The sequence below is a fragment of the Rhinoraja longicauda genome, chromosome 3 (genome assembly GCF_053455715.1).
Source record: "Rhinoraja longicauda isolate Sanriku21f chromosome 3, sRhiLon1.1, whole genome shotgun sequence".
In the NCBI taxonomy this organism is placed as follows: Eukaryota; Metazoa; Chordata; class Chondrichthyes; order Rajiformes; family Arhynchobatidae; genus Rhinoraja; species Rhinoraja longicauda.
In genome coordinates, this window is record NC_135955.1 from 21,251,131 (window position 1) to 21,278,164 (window position 27,034).

Genomic DNA, 27,034 nt, shown 5'->3' on the forward strand with positions numbered 1-27,034 from the left:
TCTAAATCTAAAAAAAAATCTAGACTTGATGGGCCGAATGGCCCAATTCTACTCCTATTCCTTACAACCTTATGAGGACAGGGTGGGGAAGGCAGAGCTGTGCAGGACAAGGCAGTCCTGGGCAAGGCAATACAGGACAGGGTGGACAAGGCAGAGCTGGGCAAGGCAACACAGGACAGGGTGGACAAGGCAGAGCTGGGCAAGGCAATACAGGACAGGGTGGACAAGGCAGTGCTGGGCAAGGCCATACAGGACAGGGTGGACAAGGCAGTGCTGGGCCAGGCCATACAGGACAGGGTGGACAAGGCAGTGCTGGGCAAGGCCACACAGGACAGGGTGGACAAGGCAGTGCTGAGCAAGGCAATACAGGACAGGGTGGACAAGGCAGTGCAGGGCAAGGTCATACAGGACAGGGTGGACAAGGCAGTGCTGGGCAAGGCCATACAGGACAGGGTGGACAAGGCAGTGCTGGGCCAGGCCATACAGGACAGGGTGGACAAGGCAGTGCTGGGCCAGGACAAGGCAGTGCTGAACAAGGCAGGGCAATGCAGGACATGGAGGGCAGGGCAGGGCAATGCAGGACAGGGCAGGGCAATGCAGGACAGGGTGGGCAGGGCTGTACAAGGCAGCGCTCCTCTGTGTGAGGGTGCGGGTCGGTAACTCCGGCCGGCGGAGGCGCTGCCGGGATCCGGACCCCGAGCCTGACCCCGCTCCCGGTAACCCGGCAGTGGAAGCGGCGCAGCAACAGCTTCAGCTCCAGGCCCGGGGCCGCCTATGGAGGCGAGAGGCAGCGGCAACAACAGCAACAGCAACAGCAGCAACGGGCGCTGGTGAAGTGGGACCGGACCAAACCAGACCGGAGCGGAGCGGGGAGCCCCACGCGTGGGGGCGACGCCAGTGAACAGCGGGGCAACAGGTACACATGGTGGATGGTGGCTCCTTCCCCCTCACTTCCTTCCCCCTCACTTCCTTCCCCCTCACTTCCTTCCCCCTCACTTCCTTCCCCCTCACTTCCTTCCCCCTCACTTCCTTCCCCCTCACTTCCTTCCCCCTCACTTCCTTCCCCCTCACTTCCTTCCCCCTCACTTCCTTCCCCCTCACTTCCTTCCCCCTCACTTCCTTCCCCCTCACTTCCTTCCCCCTCACTTCCTTCCCCCTCACTTCCTTCCCCCTCACTTCCTTCCCCTTCCCCTACTCCCTCCCCCTCCTTCATCTACTCCCCCCTCTTTCACCCTCCCACCCCAGTCCAGGGGCTCTTCCCTCCACCCCATCCCTTTTCCCTCCCCATATTCCCATCCCCTCCCCCTTTTCTCCCCTCCACCCCACACCCAAGTGTAGACCATGGCAAGGAAACCCTTCAGATATTCCCGTACAGGAATACGTCTCACTGGGCCTGAAGTACATTGTGGTAGATAGACTCAGTTGGCATTGTGTGTACTGGGCAAGTTCAGTGAGTTGTGGCTGTCATCGCAGCAAAATGGATGTGACTGTCTGTCTGTTGCTTACACAATAGTAGGTACATCCGACTAGGTCGACACAATGATGGAGTAACTCAGCGGGACAGGCAGCATCTCTGGAGAGAAGGAATAGGTGAAGTTTTGGTTTGAGAGCCTCCTTCAGATTGATTCAGATGTCCGGCTAGGTGTGTTACGCAGGTTGGGGGTAGATATACCCAGCTGGGGGTGTCACATATGTCATGGTAAGTACACCTCGATGGAGATGCTGTGTACACTGGGGCTGGTACTCCCAGCCAGTACACATGGCTGGGTGTATGGAGTACATTGTAGCCAGTGCAATTGGTAATCCATGTTCTTTGCACAGCAGCAGGTACAGGGATCTGTAGTGAACACCACACAGGTACATTTTGCTGAGGTGATAGTTTGCACCAAGCCGATATGCTTGGCTGCGACTACTGTCTTTCGCTCCAGCTACATTTCAGTAAGTGCAACTAGTTACAGCCACAGTGAACTTCTGCTCTAGGGACTTGCAGGAGCAGTCCCTGCAAGTGGTCTCTGAGCATCCCAGACCAATGGTTTATTTTTCAGGTATTGTTGATGATGAATAGATTCCAGAGAACACCTGATGGGTCGCGTGTGGCAGATGAACACCCGATGGGCTGTGTGTGCCGCTACCATAACCCGGCAGCAGGCTTGGCTTGTCCGCTGTGGAACCAGGGAACCCGCCTGAAGTGGGAGCCACATCCGAGGTTCGTCTCCAACTCGCCCCCGAAGACATGGAACCTGAAGATGGAGGGAGACAGCGATGGACGCTGGACAAAGGGCCGGTGAGGACCACCGGTGATCTAACCTTCCGCGCCATTAAGGTCGGCTGTGGGAGGCACCCCTGGGGCACGGAGGCTGAAGTCCGGGCGAGGAGAGGGACGATAGTTCGCTGGCGATCCAAATGGACGATGGAGGCGATGGATGCAACAGGTCTTTATGGCCAGCTGCACTGGGACTTTGGAAATAGCGTTAAAACTCTGGCGACTGGCATATGGACTTGGTGGTTGTTTGTATGCATTCGGTACCTAATTGAGGATTATACTCATGTACAATAATAATTCTTACTTTAGTTTTAGTTTTATAGTTTTAGAGATACAGCGTGGAAACATGCCCTGCGGCCCACCGAGTCTGCACCGACCAGCAATCCCCGCATATTAACACTATCCTACACCCACTAGGAACAATTTTTACATTTACCAAGCCAATGAACTTACAAACCCGTACGTCTTTGGAATGTGGGAGGAAACCGAAGATCTCGGAGAAAACCCACACGGTCACGGGGAGAACGTTCAAACTGTACAGACAGCACCCGTAGTCGGGATCGAACCTGGGTCTTCGGCGTTGCATTCGCTGTAAGGCAGGAAATCTGCCGTTGCGCCACCCTGCCGCCCTGATTTGTATGCAAAAAAAACTTTCACTGCACCTTGGTACCCGTGATAATAAACTAACCATTGCACCATAGATAGTCCAGCATATCTCACTGGCAGACTATCCTTGTGTTCCAAGGTAGACACAAAATGCTGGAGTAACTCAGCGGGACAGGCAGCATCTCTGGAGAGAAGGAATGGCTGACGTTTTGGGTCGAGACCCTTCTTCAGACTGATGTCGGGAGTGGGCGGGACAGAGATCTGTCCAAATTAATGGCTTTCACATCGTAAACTGAGAAACTGCTGATTTTCTGTTTGTAATGCAGGGATATTGTTCTGAAACTTTCTTTGTTTCCTGAATGGCTGAGCAAGGCACTTCACTTTTCCAATGGGATACTATTCAGTTCAGAGAGTGTGCACAAATTATGGGTTATTGTTATCACTGTCTGTTTCACACACCTATCCATATACACATTTCATGTTCTGTCGAATGAGTGCATTGAGCTCAGATTTTGCTACTTAGAAGAGGAGAATTTTCAAGGCTTGCATCTCAAAGCAGCAGAAATATTAACAAGCTGAGACTTACTATGAATTTTGGGCAAAGAGTCCGGATATTTCATTTTTCCAATATTATTTCTGGTACATGCGTTGGGAGTTAAGAAAATATATATTTGAGGAGTTATGCTTATGTACTCACAGAATCCCACAATTTGGATTTTTTTATACACAATATGATCTCGACGTAAACAAGATATTTGGTAAATTTGTGAGGGTGGTGAACAAGGAGGTGCTGGGAGGTTATTGAGCTGTAAATTAAAGTGTGCTTTCCCGTTTACTATCTATTTGCTTTTGCAGTACGCCTTGGAATCAGATGTAATAGTTAAAATTCAGCACAAAAAATGAATATATAATGTTTCCTGTTCAAAATTGGAAAAGGCAAAAAATCTTAATTATCATTTTTTGTTTATTTCTTCAGAACTGCTTCATGTAATTTAAGTCGAGATTCTTCAGAATCGGGTCGTCTACGAATGTTTTAGCACCAGGTTCCCCACGAACATAAGATGTGCTAAACGGGTGAGAGGCAGAGCTTGTCTGTCAGAACTCCAGGCCTGTAACAATCGGCACATTAAGTTCACCGCTGCCCCGTGGATGGCGGCTGCTTATCCCTGACCAACCAGCGAGCTGCGGCGCTAGGGTATCGTTACGTTTTGGCGTGATCAAAATATATTTCTGGATTATATTCATCTGACTGCGGTTGGTACAGTGGAGTGATGTTAGTGTGCACCATGGGAGGTATACTAGATGGTGATGGTGGTTTGCACCATGGGAGGTATACTAGATGGTGATGTTAGTGTGCACCATGGCAGGTATACTAGTCAGTGATGTTAGTGTGCACAATGGCAGGTATACTAGACGGTGATGTTAGTGTGAAGCAGGGCAGGCATACTAGATGGTGATGTTAGTGTGCACCATGGGAGGTACACTAGACTGTGATGTTAGTGTGTACTGTGGCAGGTACACTAGACAGTGATGTCATTGCGCACAGTGGCATATACACGGGACGGTGATGTTAGTGTGTACTGTGGCAGGTACACTAGACAGTGATGTTAATGTGCACCACGGCCCATATAGCAGACTGTGACGTTAGTGTGCATGTACACTTGGTAGTGGTGGTAGTATTGGTCACTGGCAGTTACATTCATTGAGGTGGTGGAGTACATCATGGCCTGTGCATGGTGATGGTGGTTCTGTCCAATGGGGCAGATACAACTGTCTGTGGGGATATGGTCCTGAGGAATGTGTACACCTGGTTTTGCCTTAAAAGTGCATCATAGCTGCCACCCTCAGGTACAGTACACATTGGGCAGGTATACCTTCTTTTACCCTTTTTTTTTACACTATGGCTAGTACATGTGACGCAGATTCTGTTGTACACTGCAGCATGTATACTTGCCTATCTAGTTTGGTGTACTGTGCAGAACATACATTTGACTTTGTTTGCATGGTTCCCAATGATAGATTGTACACCAGAGTCTGGGTAAGTTCAATTTTTAGGATTGAGATCTCGGGACAATTGCTACTAAAGTCTCGCACTGGAATTCATCATTTGTATGTAGGTGATTAGATCTGTTTATGACATTTACTGCATGACTGTACAGTTAGTTTGCATTATTTAGCAAAACTACAGTGAACATCTTTTCTCAATGAAGAATTCCTCCTTTAAAACATTAGTATCTGGTTGTGGTGCAAAGCTCAACATAAATACTCTACTAAGTAGTGATAGGTATACCAAGCTGTTGTCATAGTGTACAGTCCAGCACACATCGTCACAAGCATTGACATTTAGAGTCGTAGAATGATACAGCATGGTAGTAGGCCCTTCAGCCCAACTCGTCCTTGCCGACGAAGTTGCCCCGTCTAAGCTAGTTCCATTGACCCACATTTGGGCCAACACCCTCTGAAAGTAAAAAACATTTTTGTAAACTTAGAATTATTTGGATAGTCATCGTAACCAATTTCAATTTTTTTTCATTGAGAGCATGTGACTTTTCTGACTAGCTGAGAATCTGACCGTGTACCTATATCCAAGTGCAAATGAGATGTGTAACACAATGAAACTGGAGCTGTGTATTTTGTGAATATTTTGCCCGAGAAGCCAATAAGCACTTTTTATATTGCTTTTAAATTGCATCTTTTCTTTATTGATGCAGAGTAGTGTCATTTACGATCAAGGATTAGTGGGATATTTATTCTGAATATCAACAAGTACTGATATAGAAGATGACACAAGACTGCAGATATCAGAATCTTTAGCAAAAAATGAACTGCTGGAGGAATACAGTAGGTCGGGCAGCATCCATGGCAGAAAATGGACAGACATCGTTTTAGTTGAGTTCATTATTGTCGCGTATACCAAGGTACAATGAAAAGCGCTTTATTTTTGTTTTCCAGTTAATGAAAAGACGATACATGATTACAATCAATCAGAGTAAAGGGTATAACATTTAGTGCAAGATAACGTCTAATAGAGTCTGATTAAAGATAGTACGAAGGTCTCCAATTAGGTAGATGGAAGATCAGGACCACTCTCTAGCTGGTAAGAGGATGGTTCAGTTGCCTGATAACAACTCGAAAGAAACTGTCCCTGATTCAGGAGGTATTCCGTTTTTAGACTTCTGTTCCTCTTGCCTGATGGGAGATGGGAGAAGAGGAAGTGACTGGGGTGAGACTGGTCCTTGATTGTGCTTGTGGTCTTGCCAAGGCAACATATAGATATGTAGATGAAGTCAATGAAAGGGAGATTAGTTTGTGTGATGGTCCGGGTTACGTCCACAACTCTAATTTCTTGCGGTCTTGGATGGAGGTGTTCGCAAACTATGCCCTGATGCATCCCGATAAAATGCTTTCTATGGCGCATCTGTATAAGTTGGTGAGGGTCGTTGGGGACATGCCAAACTTCCTAAGCCTTCTATGGAAGTTGAGGCATTGGTGTGCTTTCTTGGCTGTTGCATTGATGTGGCCTGGATCTGAAGTATGGTCCTGTCAATTTCCTTTCACAGATGCTGCCTGACCCATTGATTTTCTCCAGCAGGTTTTTTTTTCTCTAATATAGAAGAATTTGTCAAACTTGGTTATGTTTGAATGTCATAATAACATTGTGATAATAATATAGTTTTCAGTTATTAATACAGCTTTTATATTTCTCCATTCAGGCTCTTTCTGCAAACTCGGCTCTTTGATTTTGGTCACATGATTACCAGTGATGGATTGTATACCAGAGTCTGGGTAAGATCAATTTTTAACATGAAAATGTTAGGACAATTACTTCTGAAATCTTGTACTTTAGTTCATCAGTTGTATATAATAGTTCAGATCTTTTTATATCATTTACTACAAAATTGTGCAACTGGTTTGTCTTTACTTAACAAAACTACATTGGATCTTTTGTGTAGGAAGGAATTGCAGATGATGGTTTACACCAAAAATAGACACTAAATGCTGGAGTACCAGCAGGACTGGCAGCATCTCTGGAGAGAAGGAATGGGTGATGTTTTGGGTCGAGACCCTTCAGTCTGAAGACTCAACCCGAAACGTCACCCATTCCCTCTCTCCAGAGATGCTGCCTGTCCTGCTGAGTTACTCCAGCATTTAGTGTCTACATTGGATCTATTTGCTGAATTAAGATTTCCTTTTTAATACACACACAAATCTTTCTCTGAGCAAGTTTTTAGTCGCCTCTCTAATAATTCTTTCTACAACAGTCAACCTAGTTGCCCAATTAAACCTTCAGATGTGTTGCTGTATTAGATCTCCTCTGCAAACGTTCAAACTCAATGACATCCTTCCTGTAGTTGGGCTCTCAGTACTCCACATAGCATTCCAAGTGCAGTCCCAGCAATAACTTGTACAGCTGCATCATGATATGCCAACTTTTGTACTCCATATTCTTCCCAATGAAGGCAAGCCTGCCAAACGTCATCTTCGCCCCACACTCTATCCCTTGCCACTTGAACCATGCACCTGCACTCGCAGATCTGTTCTGCAACACAGGGCTCTACCATTTACTGTGTAGGTCCTGGCCTGGTTTAACAAATCAAAATGTAACATCTTGTACTTTTCAGAGTTGAAAATTCCATTTGCCATTCTTTCCATTTTCCATTTGCCTATCTTTCCAACAGATCTACAATTTGTTGTCAACTTAGAAATCCTTCCTCGTTACCACCAATTTTGGTATCATCTGCAAATTTACGAACAAGTTTATCTACGTTGTCATCCAAAATTCGTTAATATATAGAACAAATAGCAGTGAACCCACCCCTACAACACTCCACTGGTTTTGAATCTCCAATCAGAAAAAAACCCTCCACATATACCCTTTGATGTCTTAAATTCAATTGACTATCTCACCTTGGATTCCATGTGAAATATATTTTACTCACAAAAATATTGTGTAAAATTCTATTTTTAATATTATGTTTGATGTTTACTATTTTCCTACATTTATTGTGAACCCAATTAAGATGTGACTGCAGTTTTTTTTTTGTGACATAATATCTGTGTTTTTTTTTGTTTTTTTTGTCATTGTCGTTGTTAAATGTACGTTTTGTTTTATTTTTAATTCTGTGTATGTAGGGGGGTGGTGGGGGGGTTGGGGGAAACCTTTTTTTTCAAATCTCCTCAACGGAGATGCGACCTTTACCGTGTCGTATCTCCGTTCGCGCTACGGCCTAACATCGTGGAGTCGGCGGCCTCCAGCTGGGATCGACCTCAAAGACTCCGGTCGCAGGGCCTGGACTTACCATCTCGGAGGCTTCGGCCGTGGGCCCTGCAGACCGCAACATCGGGAGCTCGCAGGTCCCTGGCTGGCGACCGGCTTTTGGGAGCTCCAGCCGTAGCAGCTTCAACCGCCCCGAAGCGCGAGGTACGATCAACCCGCCCGCAGGCCCTTCATCGCCCTGCGTGGCCTGGCCGCAGCACTTTACATCGCCCGGTGGGGGCTCAGGACCTTCATCGCCCTGCGTGGCCTGGCCGCAGCACTTTACATCGCCCGGTGGGGGCTCAGGACTTTCATCGGCCTGCTCGGCTCGGCCCTGGGACTTTCCATCGCCCGGTGGGGGCTTCAAAAAGTTGGGAGCCTCGATCACCTCGTGGCACCACGGGAGAAGAACGAGGAGGAGATAAGACTTTGCCTTCCATCACAGTGAGGGTATGCCTAGAGCAATCACTGTGATGGCTGTTTTGTGTAAAAAATTATATCTGTGTGTCTTGTGCTTTTTAATGTCTACTGCCGGACCCTGACGTGAGAGGACGCTGGCGTTGAGTATTCGCCGCTTTTCCGTCAGGATAGTTTGTCTGTTTGTTTCTATGTTAATTGTTTTTGTAAAGCGCTTTGAGCATGTGATAAGGCGCTATATAAAATAAATGGATTATTATTATTATTATTATTTAATATTGTAAGTGAATGTGAATCCTAATACTTCTGTTGTATTACCTTTATAGATGCTCAGGTATTCCGGGGTCACCACCTGGAGAAAAACAGGATAGGAGTGAGACTTCGAAAGGTCATAATATATACAATGGGTCGCAGAAAAATGAAAAACGCAGTGAGAAGAAAAATGAAGAAGTGAGTAGTGTTATTTGAAAGTTGCCTATATCTGCCATGTGTCTACCAATTCTCAGAGGTGGATTTTGTTAATGAATGATTTCCAGTTTAATTTAATCAAAACAAAACCACCATTTAGCTGATAACCACAAAGATCCAGGCAAAAATATTATTCATTTTTCTGTAAATTTGTTAATTGCGAGATCTATGCTACGCTCTTTGCTCAAGTCATCCATCCATTTTTGATACATAACTTTCCCAAGCATCAGATAGGCATGTGAATTGTTAATTGCTATCTTCTTGGGAGGAGCACATTATTGACCAATCTCCTTTTCTACAGCTGCTCAGAAAACAGTAATGTCAGTTGATAACATATTAACATATGCCTGTCACAGAGAATAATCCTCTCACTTTTAACAAATTTGATTGTCTAGATTTGATGAGATTGCTTGATGGCCTTTGACTTCATGCTGATGGTTGATCATTTTGCTTATATGTAGGCACAGGCATTTTGTTTGTCTAAATCAATATGTTTAACAAATGATACCATGTTTGCAGCATCACATGGGAATTATGTGGATCTTTGCATCTATGCTGACCATTCAAAAATAATTTTTCTATGCACTTATTTTTGCCACACATCTGTGCCTTTCTCTGATGGAAATATGTCTTTCCTTTGCTTTTTATCCTGGTATAATTTCAACAGTAGAAATGGCAATCAGTGGAGTAGCTTGCTGCTGTGAACAGTGGGATATCAAAGAATTCAAGTGTTCCTGACAACTACATTTACACAATAGTCAATCAATAGTCAATAGTCGTTTATTTGTTACATACACATAAATGTGTAGTAAAATGAAACATTACCCGCAGTTGAACAATAAGACCAATAAGATTAATCAATAAAAATGCAATAACACATACAATCACAACTAACACCAAACAAAAAGAAACATCCATCACAGTGAGTCTCCTCCAGTCCCTCCTCACTGTGATGGAAGGCCAGAATGTCTTTTTCTCTTCCCTGCCGTCTTGTCCCGCGGTCAGGCTGTTGGAGTTGCCACGTCGGGGCGGTCGGGGCTCCCGATATTGAAGCCCCCGCTGGGCGGTGAAAGGTCAACGGCCTATTTCAGGCCGCGCCGGACGGTGAAAGGTCCGTGGCGGGCCGACCCAAGCCCCGCGATTCGGGGCGGGCGAACACGCTGCCTCTGCCGTTGCCGGAGCTCCCGATGTCGGCCCCCACCCAGGGGTCTGCGGGCTTCCGACGTCCACGCGGCCCGCGCCGGAGCCTCCGGAGACGAGTCGCAGCCGCGCCCGCAACATCCGCAGGCAGCCAGCGCCACAGGTGGTGAGTCCGCGCCGCGGGCTCTGCGAACCAGAGCCCCAGGTGGTCCCAGGTGAATGGCCGGTGGTAGGCCGCAGTGGGAACGGAGACACGACACAGAACAAAGGTCACGTCTCCGTTCTGGAGAGAGAATGTTACAGTTCCCGTTCCCTCCCATCCCTCCCACCCCCCAAAACATAACATACAACACTACATCATATTAAACTACAATTCAGACAAAAACAACAAAAAACACAAAAGACAGACGGACTGCAGGCAAGCCGCAGCTGCGACGGCAGCGCTGGCTCCTCCCCGAAGTGTGTCCAGCTGCAGCTTGCTCAGTTGCATGAAGTAAATGGAGTAGGAGATGCACTCACAGAGGACCCCATACGAGGCAGAAAGTGTAATCGATTGGAGTTTTCAGAAGATGGCCATGCTGTAGATTTAAGGAAGGCAGTTAGTGTTGGAGACCCATGCGGCTATCTCTCTTACAAATGTATAGTTTGGGATATTGTTGAGGGAGACAGCCTCTTGCGGGAGGGGAAAGCAACAGCAGCTGATCAGTGTCCCCACAATTTGCTGTGTTGTACAGCAGGCAAAGTCAAAATCTGGGTGAATAAGAGTGGTCGAGGACTTGAGCTGGGGCATAGATAGGTGTTTCTGTGGCTGCAAGTGAGACTTCAGAGTGGTGTGTAGCCTCCTTGGTGCCAGAGTCAATGATGTCTCTGAGTGTGACAGGACATTCTGGCGTTGGATGAATAACTAGACGTTGTTGTCCATATTGGTACTCCTTATATAGGCAAAAAGAGAGATGTGCTTCTGCAAAGTGGATATCATCATATCATATATATATACAGCGCGGAAACAGGCCTTTTCGGCCCACCAAGTCCGCGCCGCCCAGCGATCCCCGCACATTAACACTATCCTACACCCACAAAGGACAATTTTTTACATTTACCCAGTCAATTAACCTACATACCTGTACGTCTTTGGGGTGTGGGAGGAAACCGAAGATCTCGGAGAAAACCCACGCAGGTCACGGGGAGGACGTACAAACTCCTTACAGTGCAACACCCGTAGTCAGGATCGAACCTGAGTCTCCGGCGCTGCATTCGCTGTAAAGCAGCAACTCTACCGCTGCGCTACCGTGGAGAATTTGGCAGATTTAAAAGCCGAACTTCTAGGATTATAATCTCAGGATTACTCCCTCTGCCACATGTTAGGACGACAGTTCGAATGAATACTTGGCTGAAGAGTTGGTGCAGGGAGGAGAGACATTGGGATCTCTTCAGGGACAGAAATTACCTATACACGAGGGATGGTTTGTATCTGGACTAAATGGGGACCAATATACTTGCAAGGAGATTTACTAGTACTATTCGGGTGAGTTTAAACTAGTCAGCATCTGCTTCGGTGTTTCCGACGTGGGCTCCTGTTTCTTAGGTGAGACGAAGCGTAGACACGGTTGCTAACCATTTTAACTCCTCTTCCCATTCCCATACTGACCTTGCTGTCCTGTGCCTCCTCTATTGCCAGTGTGAGGCCACACACAAAATGAAGGACCAGCACCCTGTATTCCACTTGGGTAGCTTATATAGCATAGCATTGGTATGAACATTGAATTTTCCAATTTTAGGTAACTACACCCCCCCCCGCAACTGCTCTCTCTTTCTCTTTCTCTCTCTCTCTTTTTTACTGATGGACACAGTTCTACCCATCCATCACTAGATTTACTAATTGGTTGAGACAGGCGATGGTTTTGTTTCAAGTAGGTGAATAGACATAATGGCTCCGATCCCGGGTCTTATTGAGAGCCATAATGTGTTTGTGTGTATATTTCATACACTGGAACATTTAAACAATCAACCAGGATTTATGTTTGCTCTGTATGTTGTAAAATCTTTTGTAGTTTGATATGAACTGATGCAGACAGAGCTCATCATTCCAGATGCAGTTCCGTCAGATTTTAATCTGGCTTTATCATTTCAGTGAGGATGATGGCTTAACATGAAAGTATTATATTGTACTGAGGAGATTTGATAGAAGGCCAAACATGTACTAAACAAAAATGCTGTTGCCTACAATACTTGGGAGATTTTGGAAGGAGGGTTTTCTCTCTCTGGTTTGTCAGTGCTATGTAAAGTGGAGTTTAGAAAGTTTAAATGCTGGTGGCATGCATCACAGATTTGAAAGGTGGGTTCTAAATTGTGTGATTCACTCACAATGGGCACCAGGAGGGGAAATGTTCCCTTTCGGGGGTGTTCAGAAAATGGAGCCATTGGGACAGTATGTTCACTGGGCAAATTGCCATTGCCAAATAGTGCTTAATGTTATCAATGTGGGAAAAAATAAAAAGGAATGCCAGTAAAATTTAGTTACCATGCTGAAAACTGATTGAAAATGTGCTGTTATTATAGTTGTTCAACTTAAGTGGCAATTTTTTTTTGATCTTGTTGCTTTTAAATCAAAAATAAAGCACAGGTGATGTTACCATTTAACTCCAGATTTGATACTGATTGTTCAATTTTTTACATTTACATTAACAGTGTGTAACCAAGAAAAGAGGCTGGCCAAAGGGCAAAAAGCGCAAAAAGAACGCGCCCAATGGCCCCAAAGCTCCACTTACGGGCTACATGCGGTTCTTGAATGAGCGTCGTGAGCAATTACGTGCGCAGCAACCTGATCTACCTTTTCCAGAAATCACCAAGACATTGGCCAGCGAATGGAGCAAACTCCAGCCTGAAGACAAACAGGTTTGATGATTTACAGTGCATAATTGGATTATTACAATTAATTTTGAAAAGCCTGTGAAATATCTGCATGGGGCTAGTTTTGCCTACCTCATGCAATACCCCTGGAAAATCCGAATAATGCGACAATGCACAAGACCTAATTGACAAAGAACCTTCCAGTATTTTTCTGGGTATGTTCTGGGAGGAAAGCTAAATGTAATTGCAATTATTTTACTGGCTTTAGCATTGAACCTGCAGTGTTTGCTGCTCGCTGCAGCCTGTGCCATTATTTAGGGATGACATACAGTGCCCTCCATAATGTTTGGGACAAAGACCCATCATTTATTTATTTGCCTCTGTACTCCACAATTTGGGATTTGCAATAGAAAAATCATGTATGGTTGAAGTGCACATTGTCAGATGTTATTAAAGGCCATTTTTATACATTTTGGTTTCACCATGTAGAAATTACAGCTGTGTTTATACATAGTCCCCCCATTTCAGGGCACCATAATGTTTGGGACACATGGCTTCGCAGGTGTTTGTAATTGCTCAGGTGTGTTTAATTGCCTCCTTAATGCAGGTATAAGAGAGCTCCCATCACCTAGTCTTATGGAGGGCACTGTATTTTCATGAATGTTAATATGGTTCTTCAAATGTCCTTTAAAGCAATGGATTATTTACTTCTGATTCCCTCCACTCTGTATTGTTAAGAATACACATTATTCATTTTTAAGTGCTATCTGGATGAAGCTGAGCAGGCGAAGCAACAGTACATAAAAGAACTGCAGGAGTATCAGCGAACTGAAACTTACAAAATGAGCAAAATTGCCATCCAGGAAAAGAAGCTAAGGAAAGGTAGTTCTGCTTTTTCTTATCATTTATACTGTATACTACTACAGAATATTTGTTCAGTCTAAGAGCTGGATTCTTAGTGGCAAGTTAAAAATAGATGTTTACCGATTTGTATCTTTTCATTGCACGTCAGATTGCAAAGAAAATAAATCTAAGGTACAGTAAGACACGGGTGGAAATTTTATGGATCAATACTTTTCCAAGACTCTGTCTTTCTCAATTAATTATCATTCTATGCTTTTTTTAGAAACCGCTCATTCATTGTCAAATGATATGCATGCTGAGGTAAGAGCTTCTGGAATGCACCTTGGTATTGAAATAAATGCTGCAGTTGGGTTATTTTCAGAAAAAGGAGTTCAGTTTTGGCAAAGTTTTATTATAATTGTGTATTTTGTTTGCATTAACATCAGCCTTCAGCTTTGCCAAATTATATCAGCCAAGTTGCAGCTACAATTTCAGCAGCTGCTTCCATAAAAATATCTAATTGACATTGCAGCATAGGAAAATGACACCAGGTGGCTCTATAACACAAGTATGTTTCAGCTGGAGAGGAAGGGTCCAAACAGCCACAAGTCTAGGTGTCTCAGCTAAACAAAATTGTAGCATTTAATTTAGATTGTTCTGTCCGTCCAGATAGGCTCCCTCATTGACCATGTAATAAACTGCAAAATAGCCTTACCACATTGCTGGTGGTTATTTAGTTGAAGACTGCTTTTACGTGAAGTTGTTGTACCAGAAGTATGTAAAAAAAAAAGCATAAAAATTCTGAAAGTGGTATAGGCTTCTGTTTAGTTCAGTTGTGCTTAGCAGTATGAATCAGCAAAATCCAATAGATTTAATAGGCATTTTTTAAAGGCTCTCATCTTTAATTCAGTTTATTATTTTATCTTCTCAGAAGAACAACGAACAGCAAGGGAAAATGTCTATGTTTAATATTCCAATATTTACAGAAGAATTTCTTGATCATAACAAAGGTAGGGAATCAATAATATTTTACTTTAAACCTGTGCACTTATGATTTAAATTTGTACAAAAAATCCACTCTTGAATTTGATCAGATCTGCCGATGTTGAAAAATGTAATGACGTTTTTAGGATAATGATATTGAGCCAAGGAAGAAGGTCAAAAAGGTGCCTTTTGAGGGTGGCTGTGAAGAAGAAATAGAACCTGGAGAGTTGAAGGTTGAGGGATAGAATTAAGATACAAAATGGGATCTCATTGGCTAAGAATTATGCCGTGAACGCATGAGAAATGTAACAGGTTAACTTCAGAGAGCGAAGGTGAAAATAAGACGTAGTAAAGAGGAGATTAAAAATCTCAAATGTTGTGAGGCAATGGGAGGATTTCAACACAATGTTCATTAAGTGAATAGATGAATTGTGAACAAATGTAACCAGCGAAGGCATGATATAAGATTTGTGAGAGATTTATCGGAACAGGTCATTGTTTATCTTGAACTCATGTTTTAGGGAAACGGATGAAACTATAATGCAAAGGACATTGATTATAAATATTTATAGATTATAGATACCCTTTTGTCATTGGAAAATCCAAAACAGCATGATGTGCTTGGAGATCTTGAAGTATCAAAAGGTTATTGTTTCCATTGGAGGCCATTTCATAATGACTTTGAGGATGCCATCAGTCATCTGTTTAAATGAGTTGTTTTTGTGTATATAATTATGACAATTTTAATGCATTTATTAATTTGTATGTTCCATGAAAATGTTATTAAGATCTTTTCGTAGTACAAAATAGATGTGTCAGATGGTTCTGGATGGTTGTCAGTATTAATCAGTACCATGATATGGGAAATATTAGCTTATGAAGATCACTTGCATGAAATATGAATGTAAAAAATTAATATGAATAAGAGGATGTAAAACAAAGAAGCCACTGATGCGCATCTATCTTAAATCACACAGTGTTTATGGCAAAGTGAACAAAGGCTACTTAATATGCTGATCAAAACGACGAACTTTGGTATTGTATAATTAACAAAGGTATAACAAGAAAGAAAACCTTATAACTATAATAATAACATTAAGGAATGCTGATTGCATACATAATGTCCATTATCTGTTGTCTGAACTGAAAATGGAAGCAGCTCTAGTAGATTTGCAAGGTAATCAGAGATAAAGGCAAGTGATCTTTACCCAGGGGATGGAAAATTAATGGATTGATTTGGTCTGCGACTGATGAGTGATATTAAAGCACTTTGCAGTGATGACAATTACAACAAATTAGAAAAACATGCAAGTGGGTGAAATGTTGTTGAAGTAAGAAAATGGCAAAAGTGCCAATTAGAGAAAAGCTAAAAGGGGAAAAAAGGTAGAGTTCTACAGCATCTGAAATAAACACAAGGTTTTCTGGTTTGCAAGAAAATTAAAACATTCCAGCTAACAGCCTGGCTTAAATTCCCACTTTCTCTTAGTGAATTTTGTTAAAGCAAGGCTAGTGCCATCACTCTCTAGATACTGACAGGCTCATTCTATATTACCAGTAACCTCAGTAAGAAGAGCAAGCTTTTTGCCCATCAGACGTCCAATTCAGACTGCAGCAGAGCAGAGAAATTAAAAAAAATCATTGAAGCTTGTGTTGAGTCTGGTGTGAAAGCGAGAATCAAGTAAGACTGGAAATGGGAGGGTGTGGAAAATAAGCCTCCTGAGAACAACATTACAAATAACCTTGTGTTCCCTTTTTGATGTGATAAATCATTTCTGTTCATCTTAAGCTGTTAATGTGGAATTTCTCTTTTGGATACGGCCAGGCATTTTCCATTTTTTCCATTTATGCAAAATTGAAAATCAGGTTCTCATACATGATACAGTAATAATGCTTCCCATAGGTCTTTGATATTTTTCCAAAGCAAATCGAAGATATTATCTAGCCAGTTGTGATCATATCAAATACAAATTACAGAGACTAAGAGCAAAATACCGAATTGCAAGATACTGAGATGAGCAGTAGCAATAGCGAGTTGATGTTTCGCCCACTGCTCTTTCATCAAAGCTCCATGATAGAAGATCCTTGATCTACAAAATTAACTTTCTCTTGCTCATACCTGCAGAAAGAGTGAAGAAAATGTGCTCTAGCAGTTTTTTGAGGATCTTCAATATAAAGGAAACCACACCTTGAAATGCAAATGATTTTCGGATTTTTTAAATTGTTTTACAGTTCGAGAAGCAGAGTTGAGAAAGTTGCGAAAGACTAACATTGAATATGAAGAGCAGAATGCAGTCCTGCAGAAACACGTTGATAACATGAGAAGTGCTAAAGAAAAACTGGAGGAAGAGCTGGCTGAAGAACAGAGTCAAAATGCAAATCTACACAAACACCTTGACAACTTACGGCAAATGTTAACAACCGGTTTCACTGACGCCGCGCTGCCAGGTCAGATGAATCTATTGTTTTCATCAACAACCCATCCAGCCAACATACATTTGCAATCTATCAGAAAATAGCAGGGAGATGAAAATTCAGTGACCACATCAGATGGATTGGTTGGTTTATCACAGTGTATGGGCAGAAATAGATAGTTTGAGGAAGAGAAAACCTCTTATTTTTAACTCGGGACCAGAATCTTTCCACAGAGTTTTTCATGTGGCAGATAGTAGAGTCAATGTACATTTACAGGAACAAGGATTTTCTTTAAACCATTAATGATTGGGTGGGGGTGAGGTGATGACATAGAGATGTCAAAATCATGAGGAAAAATAGATAGGATGCATACGAAGTTTATCAGAATGCTAGATACAAAAAGCTGGAGTAACTCAGCGGGTCAGGCAGCATCTGTGGATAAAAGGAATAGGTGATGTTTCGGGTTGAGACCCTTCTTCAGACTGGGAGTCAAGGGAAAGGGAAACGAGATATAGACGGTGATATAGCGAGAGGTAGAACAAATGGATGAAAGATATGCAAAAAAGTAGGCTGTGGGCTAGGGATAATGAGTTATTCAGACAATGAAACTCACCAAGACAACAATGAAACTGGTACAACGACTAGGGTGGGGGGGGAAGATTTAATAGAAACCCGAGGGGAAACGTTTTTACACAAAGGGTGGTAGGTATATGGAATGAGCTGCCAGAGGAGATAGTTGAGCCAGGTCGAGTCATAGAGTGATACAGTGTGGAAACAGGTCCTTTGGCCCAACTTGCCCACACCGGACAACATGTCCCAACTGCACATGTCCCACCTGCCCATGTTTGGTCCATATCCCTCCAAACCTGTCCTATCCATGTACCTGTCCAACTGTTTCTTAAATGTTGGGATAGTCCCTGCCTCAACTACCTCCTCTGGCAGCTTGTTCCATACACCCACCACGCATTGATAAGCTTTATTTTTGACATGTATGCCAGAGGAACGGTCCCATGCACCTGGAAAGCCAGACACTTCAAATGGCCAGTATTTTCTCCTCCAAGGTTGTGAATTCCCTCAACATGGAGCAATGCAGAAGGAAACGCCATGTCCTCACAAGATGTATGCGAGTGATCCACACAGCACAGCACACTCTTGCAGAGGGGAGTTACTTGCAGAAAAATTGTATTATTTTGCAGTTCTGAATTATTAAAGCAAAGGCCTTCCATCAGGAGGCTCAGAGAATTACTTAAATATCCCGGCCTCAACTACTTCCACTTGCAGCTTGTTCCATACATTCACCACCCTTTGTGTGAAAAGGTTACCTCCGTCCCTATCCATAACTATCTTAAACCTAATCGAACAGTGGGCACTGGTCTCAAAAGGTTCCTCCACGAATACTTAATTCACTTGCTCTTTCCAATTTCCCAAGACTAGATCAAGTGTTGCCCTCTCACATGTGGGGCCCTCTACATATTGCTGGAAAAACTCTCCCAAACACCTTTGAGAAACTGCACTCTATCTAAACCTTTCACACTATGATTTTCCATATTGGGAAAGTTAAAATCCTCTACTATAACAACTTTATTTGACTTGCAGCTGTCAGCAATCTCCTGGCATATTTGTTCTTCTAATTCCCGTTGACTATTTGGGTGTCTATAGTACACCCCCAACAAGGTGATCATCCCTTTCTTGTTCCTCAACTCCATCCAGTTAGGCTCACTGGATGAACCGTCTGTAGTGTCACCTCTGACTACTGCCGTGACGTCCTCCTTAACCAATAATGTAACTACCCCTCTTTTATCATCATCCCTGTCTCTCCTGAAGCACCTGTATCCCAAAACATTGAGCTGACAGTCCTACCCCTCTCTTGACTAGGTTTTGGTAATGGTTACAACGTCCCAGTCGCACATACCTATCCATGCCCTAAGCTCATCTGCCTTACCCATCTGGTGCCTTGCATTAAAATACATGCAGTTTAAACCAACCTTCCTTCCTCGCTCTCCGCCTTTCTCCTGCCTATTCTGTCCCCCAATCTTTCTCTCACCACCTTCTATACCAACTTCTAACCTCTCAACTGCCTCTGTCTTGCATGAGATCCCACCCCTCTGCCAATCCAGTTTAAACCCACCCGTGTAGTACTACCCGTGTAGTACTACCTAGACAACAGGTAATATAACATCTAAGAGACATTCGCACAATGGATAGGATAGGTTTAGTGGGTTATGGGCCAAGCCCGGGCAGTTGGGACTAGTGTAGATGGCGCATGCTGTTTGGCATGGGCAGGTAGGGCCGAAGAGCCTGTTTCCATGCTGTCTGATTCTGACTCTATTACACTTTAAAGATTTATCAAATCCTGCAATAATCTTGTGAGTGTTTTACTTTTTACCCAATGTGTTCAATGTTAAATGTTAAAATGTTACTCATGGGAAAAGATACATATACAGGATGGTGAAAATTGGTTGAGAAAAATGTTTATGTAAAGCTATACCAAATATATATAATTTTTTAGGAAACTAAAATGGGATTTGTGTGTTTTTCAATTAAAGTGCAGCAAAACGTTATTGTTCTTTCCTCAATCCTTAGGAAGTGGAGAAAGCTTGACAATTGACATGATTGATTCCTATATGACAAAACTCCGTAGTATCATAGACAACGACCCTCAGCAGAACGAGAAGCTTGTGAAGAAGGTGCAAGAGATAGTTAGCGGCTTAGACAACAGGTAGGCACAGAAAGTGAAAGTATAATCGACATCGGTTGCTGTCTGTGTCATTATAGTTATTACTTGAATTGTTCCACTTTCCGCTATTTTGTTTTCTCGCATCAGCAATTAGAAATTTACAAAGGCGGTTCCCGTCCTTTTTTAATCAGAAACATTTCAGGATTTTACTAAAGCAACATATCACCCTCTTCATTCAGATTGCTCCAATAGAGAGGCCCAAGGGAAAAGTCAATGCTGATAACCTCTTTTTGTATCGCTTTCAGAAAATACATTGAGATCTGTGCAAATTTGAAATTTAATAATTGCCACAGTCCTACTGGGATACTGTGTAGAGTGTCTAAAATGACATCTTTATTCAAAATATAGTATCATATTGCTGCTAATGCATTTTATATCATATTCAAATATCTGTTACAGGCAAGACTTTTTTGAGTAATGAAGTGCGAAAACAAAATTATTCTTCACAGTGGTCTTAGGTGTAGAAGTACAACTGTTGACAAAATAACATCAGGAATAAAAGATTGTGCTAGATTATATGACTTAATAGTTGCACTTTGTAAAAACTTCATACCATGAAGTTATTTAGCATTGCCCCTGATTCACGAATTCTCAACGGATGAGCAGAATCTAAATATCTGTTTTCAGTTCAATTTTTATTTTGTGTTATGTGCTGTTGCAGAAAACAGAATGAAAACAGTTTTGGTATTTCCTTAATAGATAGTTATTTTAAAGGAAGTTATGTGGGTCGTCTAGCTCATCCTAACATTTGAGAACTAAGTTTCACTATTTTCTAGTACTGCTGTTAGATTAATATTTTCAATGTTGCAAAAGTATTGGCCTATCCTGAATAAACCTTTTGCCACTTAGTTCCTCTATCTATTTTCTTGGTTTTTTTATGCACTCTTTCATTCTATTACATTCTGTATTGTAACATGAATTTTCCTGAGAACAGTACTAATTGTGTTGGGCTAATTGTTTCGTCTAACACGGGAAATTCCACCCTTAGAAAATACCAGTAATTTAAAAAAATCTAAATCATTGATTTTTGATTTAGTTATAGTTGTATGTTAATGGACTGATCAAGAAGTGTTTTGTTTTGTTTTAGTGATGGACCTTAAAACATCAGGAACTTCATCTCCATGTTAGGTAAAATACCAAGTTCCTCTACCTTTCTAAACTTTATAGAGTTAGCTTTAACTCTATGAAGCAGGTGCGGCTGTTTGGAGTAAGTCCAATTATATAGATCTACGCTTCTACATCAAGATTAAAGCAAACTGATATTAATGGAACGACTGACTACACTAAATATTTTGCAATAGATAGCTCGAGGTTTAATTAAAGGATGGAAATAGGACTATTTGTTGAAGTTACGGATAACAATTAATTGTTACATATAGAAATCTTTTTGTCAATTATGGCATAATGCGGGTTGTGAACTCAGAGTTGATTTTCTAGTTTTTATTAACTTTTATAATTATTATGTCTTTGTGCATGCACTCTATACATTTAGAAGCTACATTGTTTACTGCCATCTTGTTGTGATTAAATTATGTTTGTATTAACGTTTTGTAGACTAATGTGAAATACTTTGATAGTAAAGGAAGCTACAGAGTCTGTTTTAAAAGTAGCCGTGATGAGAGGGTTGTAGGCAGTGCCAATTCCACTTTGCCAGGCTTGCAACCAATAAATATAAGCTAATGATGAGTTACATTTTTGGAGTCGGCTTCAGAGAAAAATTTTGGTAAAGTGAAATTCATCATAAACTCGCTTCTTTAAAGGTAAAAAAAAAAATGCCGGGTAATTTTGTCTCAAGATTCAAGCCTCAAATTTAAGGTTTTGGTAAAAATGTGTTTTCTGTAGTAACCGTGTTAGTTTTCTTCTTGGAGTACAATAACAGCTGTTTATATGTCTGGGGATTATGTTTAGAAAGCCTCATATGTTAGATAATTTAATGAACTGATGGACAGAGCTCTGATGACACCATAAAGTTGAGTCTAGAGTGGTTTACCAACATTACTGCCATACTGCTATCTTGAAATATTAAGAAATGTATCTTGGTTTAACAGAATACTTTTGACTACACAGAGGTTATTAGCACAATTTAGTGATGTCCCAAATCGGCAGGATGCTGTTTAAACGAGTTTCTGCCATGCACTTGTGCATACCTTTAGGTTGAATAATTATTTCACTGTTTCAAGGTTGTAATGTTCCTCAAAATTACATTTGGAAGTGGTTGTGAAATCGAGAGAGGGCAACATTCAAAAGAATATTTGTTTCTGTCTAAATATTTGAAGTTGATTATTGCTGCTGAATGATGTGAGACTGCTGTTATGAAGTGTAAATAGTATAGCAATATTTAGGAATGTTAGCTGAATGAAAGAAGTCTATAGCTGGGCCACCTTGGAGGTGAGCACTTGCTAGGTGTATGACAAATCAGCAAAAAAATTGCTAAAGTTATTTTGTATGTCAGAGTTTGGTCTCTAGAGAGCAAAGCCATGTGTGTTTGTTAGGTCATGATAAAGTACTACCGCCAATTATTAAAATAGTCTCCCATTTAAACTTTATTTTGATTTTTCCTGGAGTATCCATTCCATTAAAAAAAAATCAAAACTGGGTGGATTCCAAAGAATAATACTGGATTTACTTTCATCCACATCATTTAGGGACACTGAAGCAACTTTTGCCAGGGACACTGAAGCAACTTTTAAGGCTTCTGATATTATTTTGCTGAGATTCACCAATGAGTAAAGACCAAGGATCAGAAGTTTAAACTTGCTGCTTTGGTGGTGAAAAGAAATAGGATCAATGAGAAGGGGGGAAAAAACAGTAATGCTTCTCTTCATTGTACATTTAGCAGAGCCACCTTCTAGGCATCACTTCTGGCATCAGAAAATCGAGATTTCTTCCTGAAGGACAGTCACTCTTAAAAGAATGCTCTTAAAGGGCGTGCAGCGTAGGTTTACTAGGTTATTTCCCGGAATGGCGGGACTGTCATATGTTGAAAGACTGGAGTGACTAGGCTTCTATACACTGGAATTTAGAAGGATGAGAGGGGATCTTATCGAAACATATAAGACTATTGAGGGGTTGGACACGTTAGAGGCAGGAAACATGTTCCCAATGTTGGAGGAGTCCAGAACCATGGACCACAGTTTAAGAATAAGGGGTAGGCCATTTAGAACGGAGATGAGGAAAAACCTTTTCAGTCAGAGAGTTGTAAATCTGTGGAATTCTCTGCCTCAGAAGGCAGTGGAGGCCAATTCTCTGAATGCATTCAAGAGAGAGCTAGATAGAGCTCTTAAGGATAGCTGAGTCAGGGGGTGCGGGGAGAAGGCAGGAACGGGGTACTGATTGAGAATGATCAGCCATGATCACATTGAATGGTGGTGCTGGCTCGAAGGGCCGAATGGCCTACTCCTGCGCCTATTGTCTATTGTCTAAATGCTGCAGTTAAATTTTGACAGAAATAATTACACGCCATTAACTACTTTTTGTGTAACAATCTTCATAGTCAGCCCTTGTGTAGAATCCCACAGAATTGATCTTTTTGCTCTTTTTCCAATGAGTATATGATTGCAAACTGGGCAGTTTCTCAATACGAATTGAAATAAATCTTTTGATTCATGGAGCAAAATATTTTGTATATCTGGGAGTATAGGCTGGAATTACCCAATGGCATAGGTTGGATATAAAATGGATAGCCTGAGCTACCAACCGTATATTGTGGAATTTTAAAGCTAAGTGAAAGTAGAACAAAGAACGTGTGAAAAGGGAGTATACATGGAAGATAGCAAATAATTTTACTTACCTCAGTTTTCTATTTGTATTTGTACCTTCGTAGAACATTAATATTAACTTGTTGAACACTACATTTTATTGCTGCAGAGAATAGGTGCAATTTGGAATCGTTAATATTGTTACAAGTTTTACCACTTGGACTATTCAGTACTGCAATGAGCTATTTAATATTATATGATACAAATTATAGGAAGATGGGAGACCTGGCAATAATTTACTTCTCTTCCTGCTTGCTTCTAATTCCAATTCTACTACCTATACTTTGTTTTGTTGTAGTATTGTATGTACCACTCACTTTAAAGTGGTTTTGCTTCTTCAAAATTAGCTTTTAAAAATAATTAGTTTATGTTCTATTAATATTTCTACAAAGTCTATTACCATTCATCGGTTTGAAATTTTTGCAAGATTTTTAAAATCCATGTTTTTGGTCTCCAGAAGAGGGCTACAATTTTGGAATCATAACTGATCAGATTTAGATAGTCTGTTTTTTTTTGTTGTTTCCAAACTATAGTCAACCTCCTTCCATTGATAAGGTATTTATGGCTCAATACATTATTCCAACTGGTGCAAGAATCTGTGTTACCCGTACTTTAACCCTTTACACTAAATTACTTGTATGTCATTGGCACCCAAATTTACAGTTGCCTGTTATGGCTTTTTCGCATGTTAAAAATATGTACTTCAGTGTTCTTAATTTGTTTCATGACATGCAGATTTTCCTCTTTGTGCTTGGGTATAAAGTATCACCTGATTGGAAAAAACAATGGGACTGAGAGATTATTAGCCGAAGTAGTAGAAACATTGCCTCTCTCTCATTCTCGTTCTCTCTTGCCCTCTTGCTTCATCCTTACACTTTTGTATAGTTAATCTACCAGTTTTTAATGGTAATCCAAAACGTCGTGTCTATTTCCATATTATTTGGGTGCATGCAGCTTTAAACTTTTCATTTAATAGAAGATAGTTCATACATTGTATTGAAAGAGTTTTGATGCATTTTTACAGAAAAAGAACAAAGAGACTGCTTTAAGGTTGCATTATTTTTACAGATATCACTGCTATAAATTATGTCGTAAGTAAATGACAAGAGGAAACCTTAGCTGCATAGCAAAAAAATGTTGTGATGACAATAATCTTTGGGATCAGTTGTATAATCTCAAAGATTCGTGATGTTACTTTTTAATCAGTAGGGATGCCATTCAGTTTTTGTGATTGGATGTACTGTTCAGATGAATTCCATTTAAGTTTTGTTTTTTTCTCGCTCATCAAACTTGTTCAGATTAACAACCTGTTTTTATCTACAAACTATGTATACTAATTTTATTATGTAGTTCAGTTTGTTGATAAAATGTAGCAATTGATTATACAACATGCAATAAATGTCTGATACTGTTTTACCTCATTGGTGTAATTGCATTTTGTTTTAATAGGAATATTTGATAAGATAAACTCCATAATCTTGAAACAAAAAGAAAAAAATAACAATTATGGAAAGAAATGTTTGTTGGGTCAATGCACACACAAATGACCAATGAATATTATTTTAATATATCAGTACAATTGTTTCTTGGATAGCAGCCATAGTCCCAATTCCTTTATTAATCCATTCAGTGAAAAGAGCAAAGCACTTTAAATTTAATATAAATCTACAGATGAATATTTAATTTAGATTATATAGACATTTCTAAGAGAATATCTTTCAGTGGATGAGTAGGCCTCTGTCAATCAATGGACTGCTAAAGTAGCATCCTGGCTGGAAGAAATATAACAACAAAATTATTCCCCCTCTGGAAAGGATGAAGTACAGCTGAAGCTCTTCAAGAGTGCTTTATTGTCATATGTCCCAGATAGAACAACAAAATTCTTACTGCAGCACAGAATATGTAAACATAGTACACACTAAATGTAATAACCGAGAGAGAGAGAGAGAAAAAAGTTCAATGTGTGTATATATACACACATACTCACAAATACACAGCTATATATATATTTCTATATATCTTCAATATGATCTCTAAGCAATGACCTGTGCCGTGATGGAAGGGAAATTTGTGTTTAATTACAGGCAAATAAACTGTTTAAACTTGATTCACGCGAGGAGTATCGATCAGCACAGCACAGGAACAGACCCTTTAGCCCACATGTTTGTGCAGAATATGTTGCCAAGACAAACTTTTATCTGCCTGCACATGATCCATATCCCTACGTTCCCTGCAATTCCATGTGGCCATTTAAAAGCCTCTTAAATGGCACTATCACATCTGCCTCCAATACGAACTCTGGGATGCATTCCAGGCACTCACCACCTCCCTGTATTTAAGAAAATCATTGTGTTAAAACTTTACCTCTCTCTGCTGAAGGCTGTGCACTCCAGTATCTGATATTTCCATCCTTGAATGGTTCTGACTGTACCCAGTGACTCATAACTTTATATACTTCTGTCAAATTTCCCCTCAACGTCCAGTGTTTCAGAGAAAACAACCCAAGTCTGTCCACCCTCTCCTTGTGGCTAGTATCTTAACAAGTATCATTCTGATAAACCCCCTATACCCTTTCCAAAGCTTCATGTCCATCATGTACTGGGGGGGACCATAACTGCACACAATACCCCAAATGCAGGTTACCAAAGTCCCCTTAAGCTGTATCATGACTTCCTGACGTTTATACACAATGCCTCAAACATACTATGTGCTGCTTTTACCACTCCATCTACTTGTGTTGCCACTTTTCAGGAAGTTATGGACTTGGAACCCAAGATCCCGTTATACATCAATGCTGTTAAGGATCCTGCCATTACCTGTATTTCTTCGACCTCCCAAAGTGCAGCGCTTGTAGATCTCAGTAACCTCCCCTGCGTTATCCTTCCCTATAACTTTATCCATATCGTTTTTCATGGTGTTGAAACACATCCCCACCCACCCACCCCAAACACACTATTTAGTTTAAAGCCCTGGTTATGCGATTCACCAAGATCCTGCCCCTAGCATGGTTCTGGTGGAGTCTGTCCCATCGGAACAGCTTCCTCCTTCCCCAATAGTTCTAATTTAGAAATACAGCGTGAAAACAGGCACTTTGGCCCACCAAATGTGCGCTGACCAACGACCACCTGTACACTAGTTCTATCATACACACCAGGGACAATTACAAAAGCCAATTAACCCATAAACCTACGTCTTTGGAAAGTGGGAGGAAACCAGAGCACCTGGAGGAAACCCACGAGCACACAGGGTGATCGTATAGACAACACCCGCAGTCAGGGTCGTACCTAGGTCTCTGGCAC

At 41.5% G+C, this 27,034-nt stretch overlaps 1 protein-coding gene across 2 annotated transcripts in view; it reads left to right on the forward strand.

Moving 5' to 3' along the window:
* Positions 1–749: 749 nt before the first annotated feature.
* The window catches only part of LOC144590105 (SWI/SNF-related matrix-associated actin-dependent regulator of chromatin subfamily E member 1-related-like), a 127,055-nt gene continuing 100,770 nt past the window's right edge, over positions 750–27,034 (forward strand). Inside the window, exons 1-10 of one of the 2 annotated variants that reach the window (XM_078394972.1) lie at positions 750–916; positions 6,583–6,655; positions 8,870–8,993; positions 12,840–13,046; positions 13,763–13,883; positions 14,128–14,165; positions 14,776–14,854; positions 17,058–17,273; positions 19,824–19,959; positions 21,065–21,105. In XM_078394972.1, coding sequence (XP_078251098.1) covers positions 6,633–6,655; positions 8,870–8,993; positions 12,840–13,046; positions 13,763–13,883; positions 14,128–14,165; positions 14,776–14,854; positions 17,058–17,273; positions 19,824–19,959; positions 21,065–21,077 — 957 coding nt within the window. In that variant the 5' untranslated portion in view covers positions 750–916; positions 6,583–6,632 and the 3' untranslated portion in view covers positions 21,078–21,105. Of the gene's footprint in view, positions 917–6,582; positions 6,656–8,869; positions 8,994–12,839; positions 13,047–13,762; positions 13,884–14,127; positions 14,166–14,775; positions 14,855–17,057; positions 17,274–19,823; positions 19,960–21,064; positions 25,117–27,034 lie in introns of those variants that run through there. The other variant, XM_078394967.1, reaches the window with a different exon arrangement.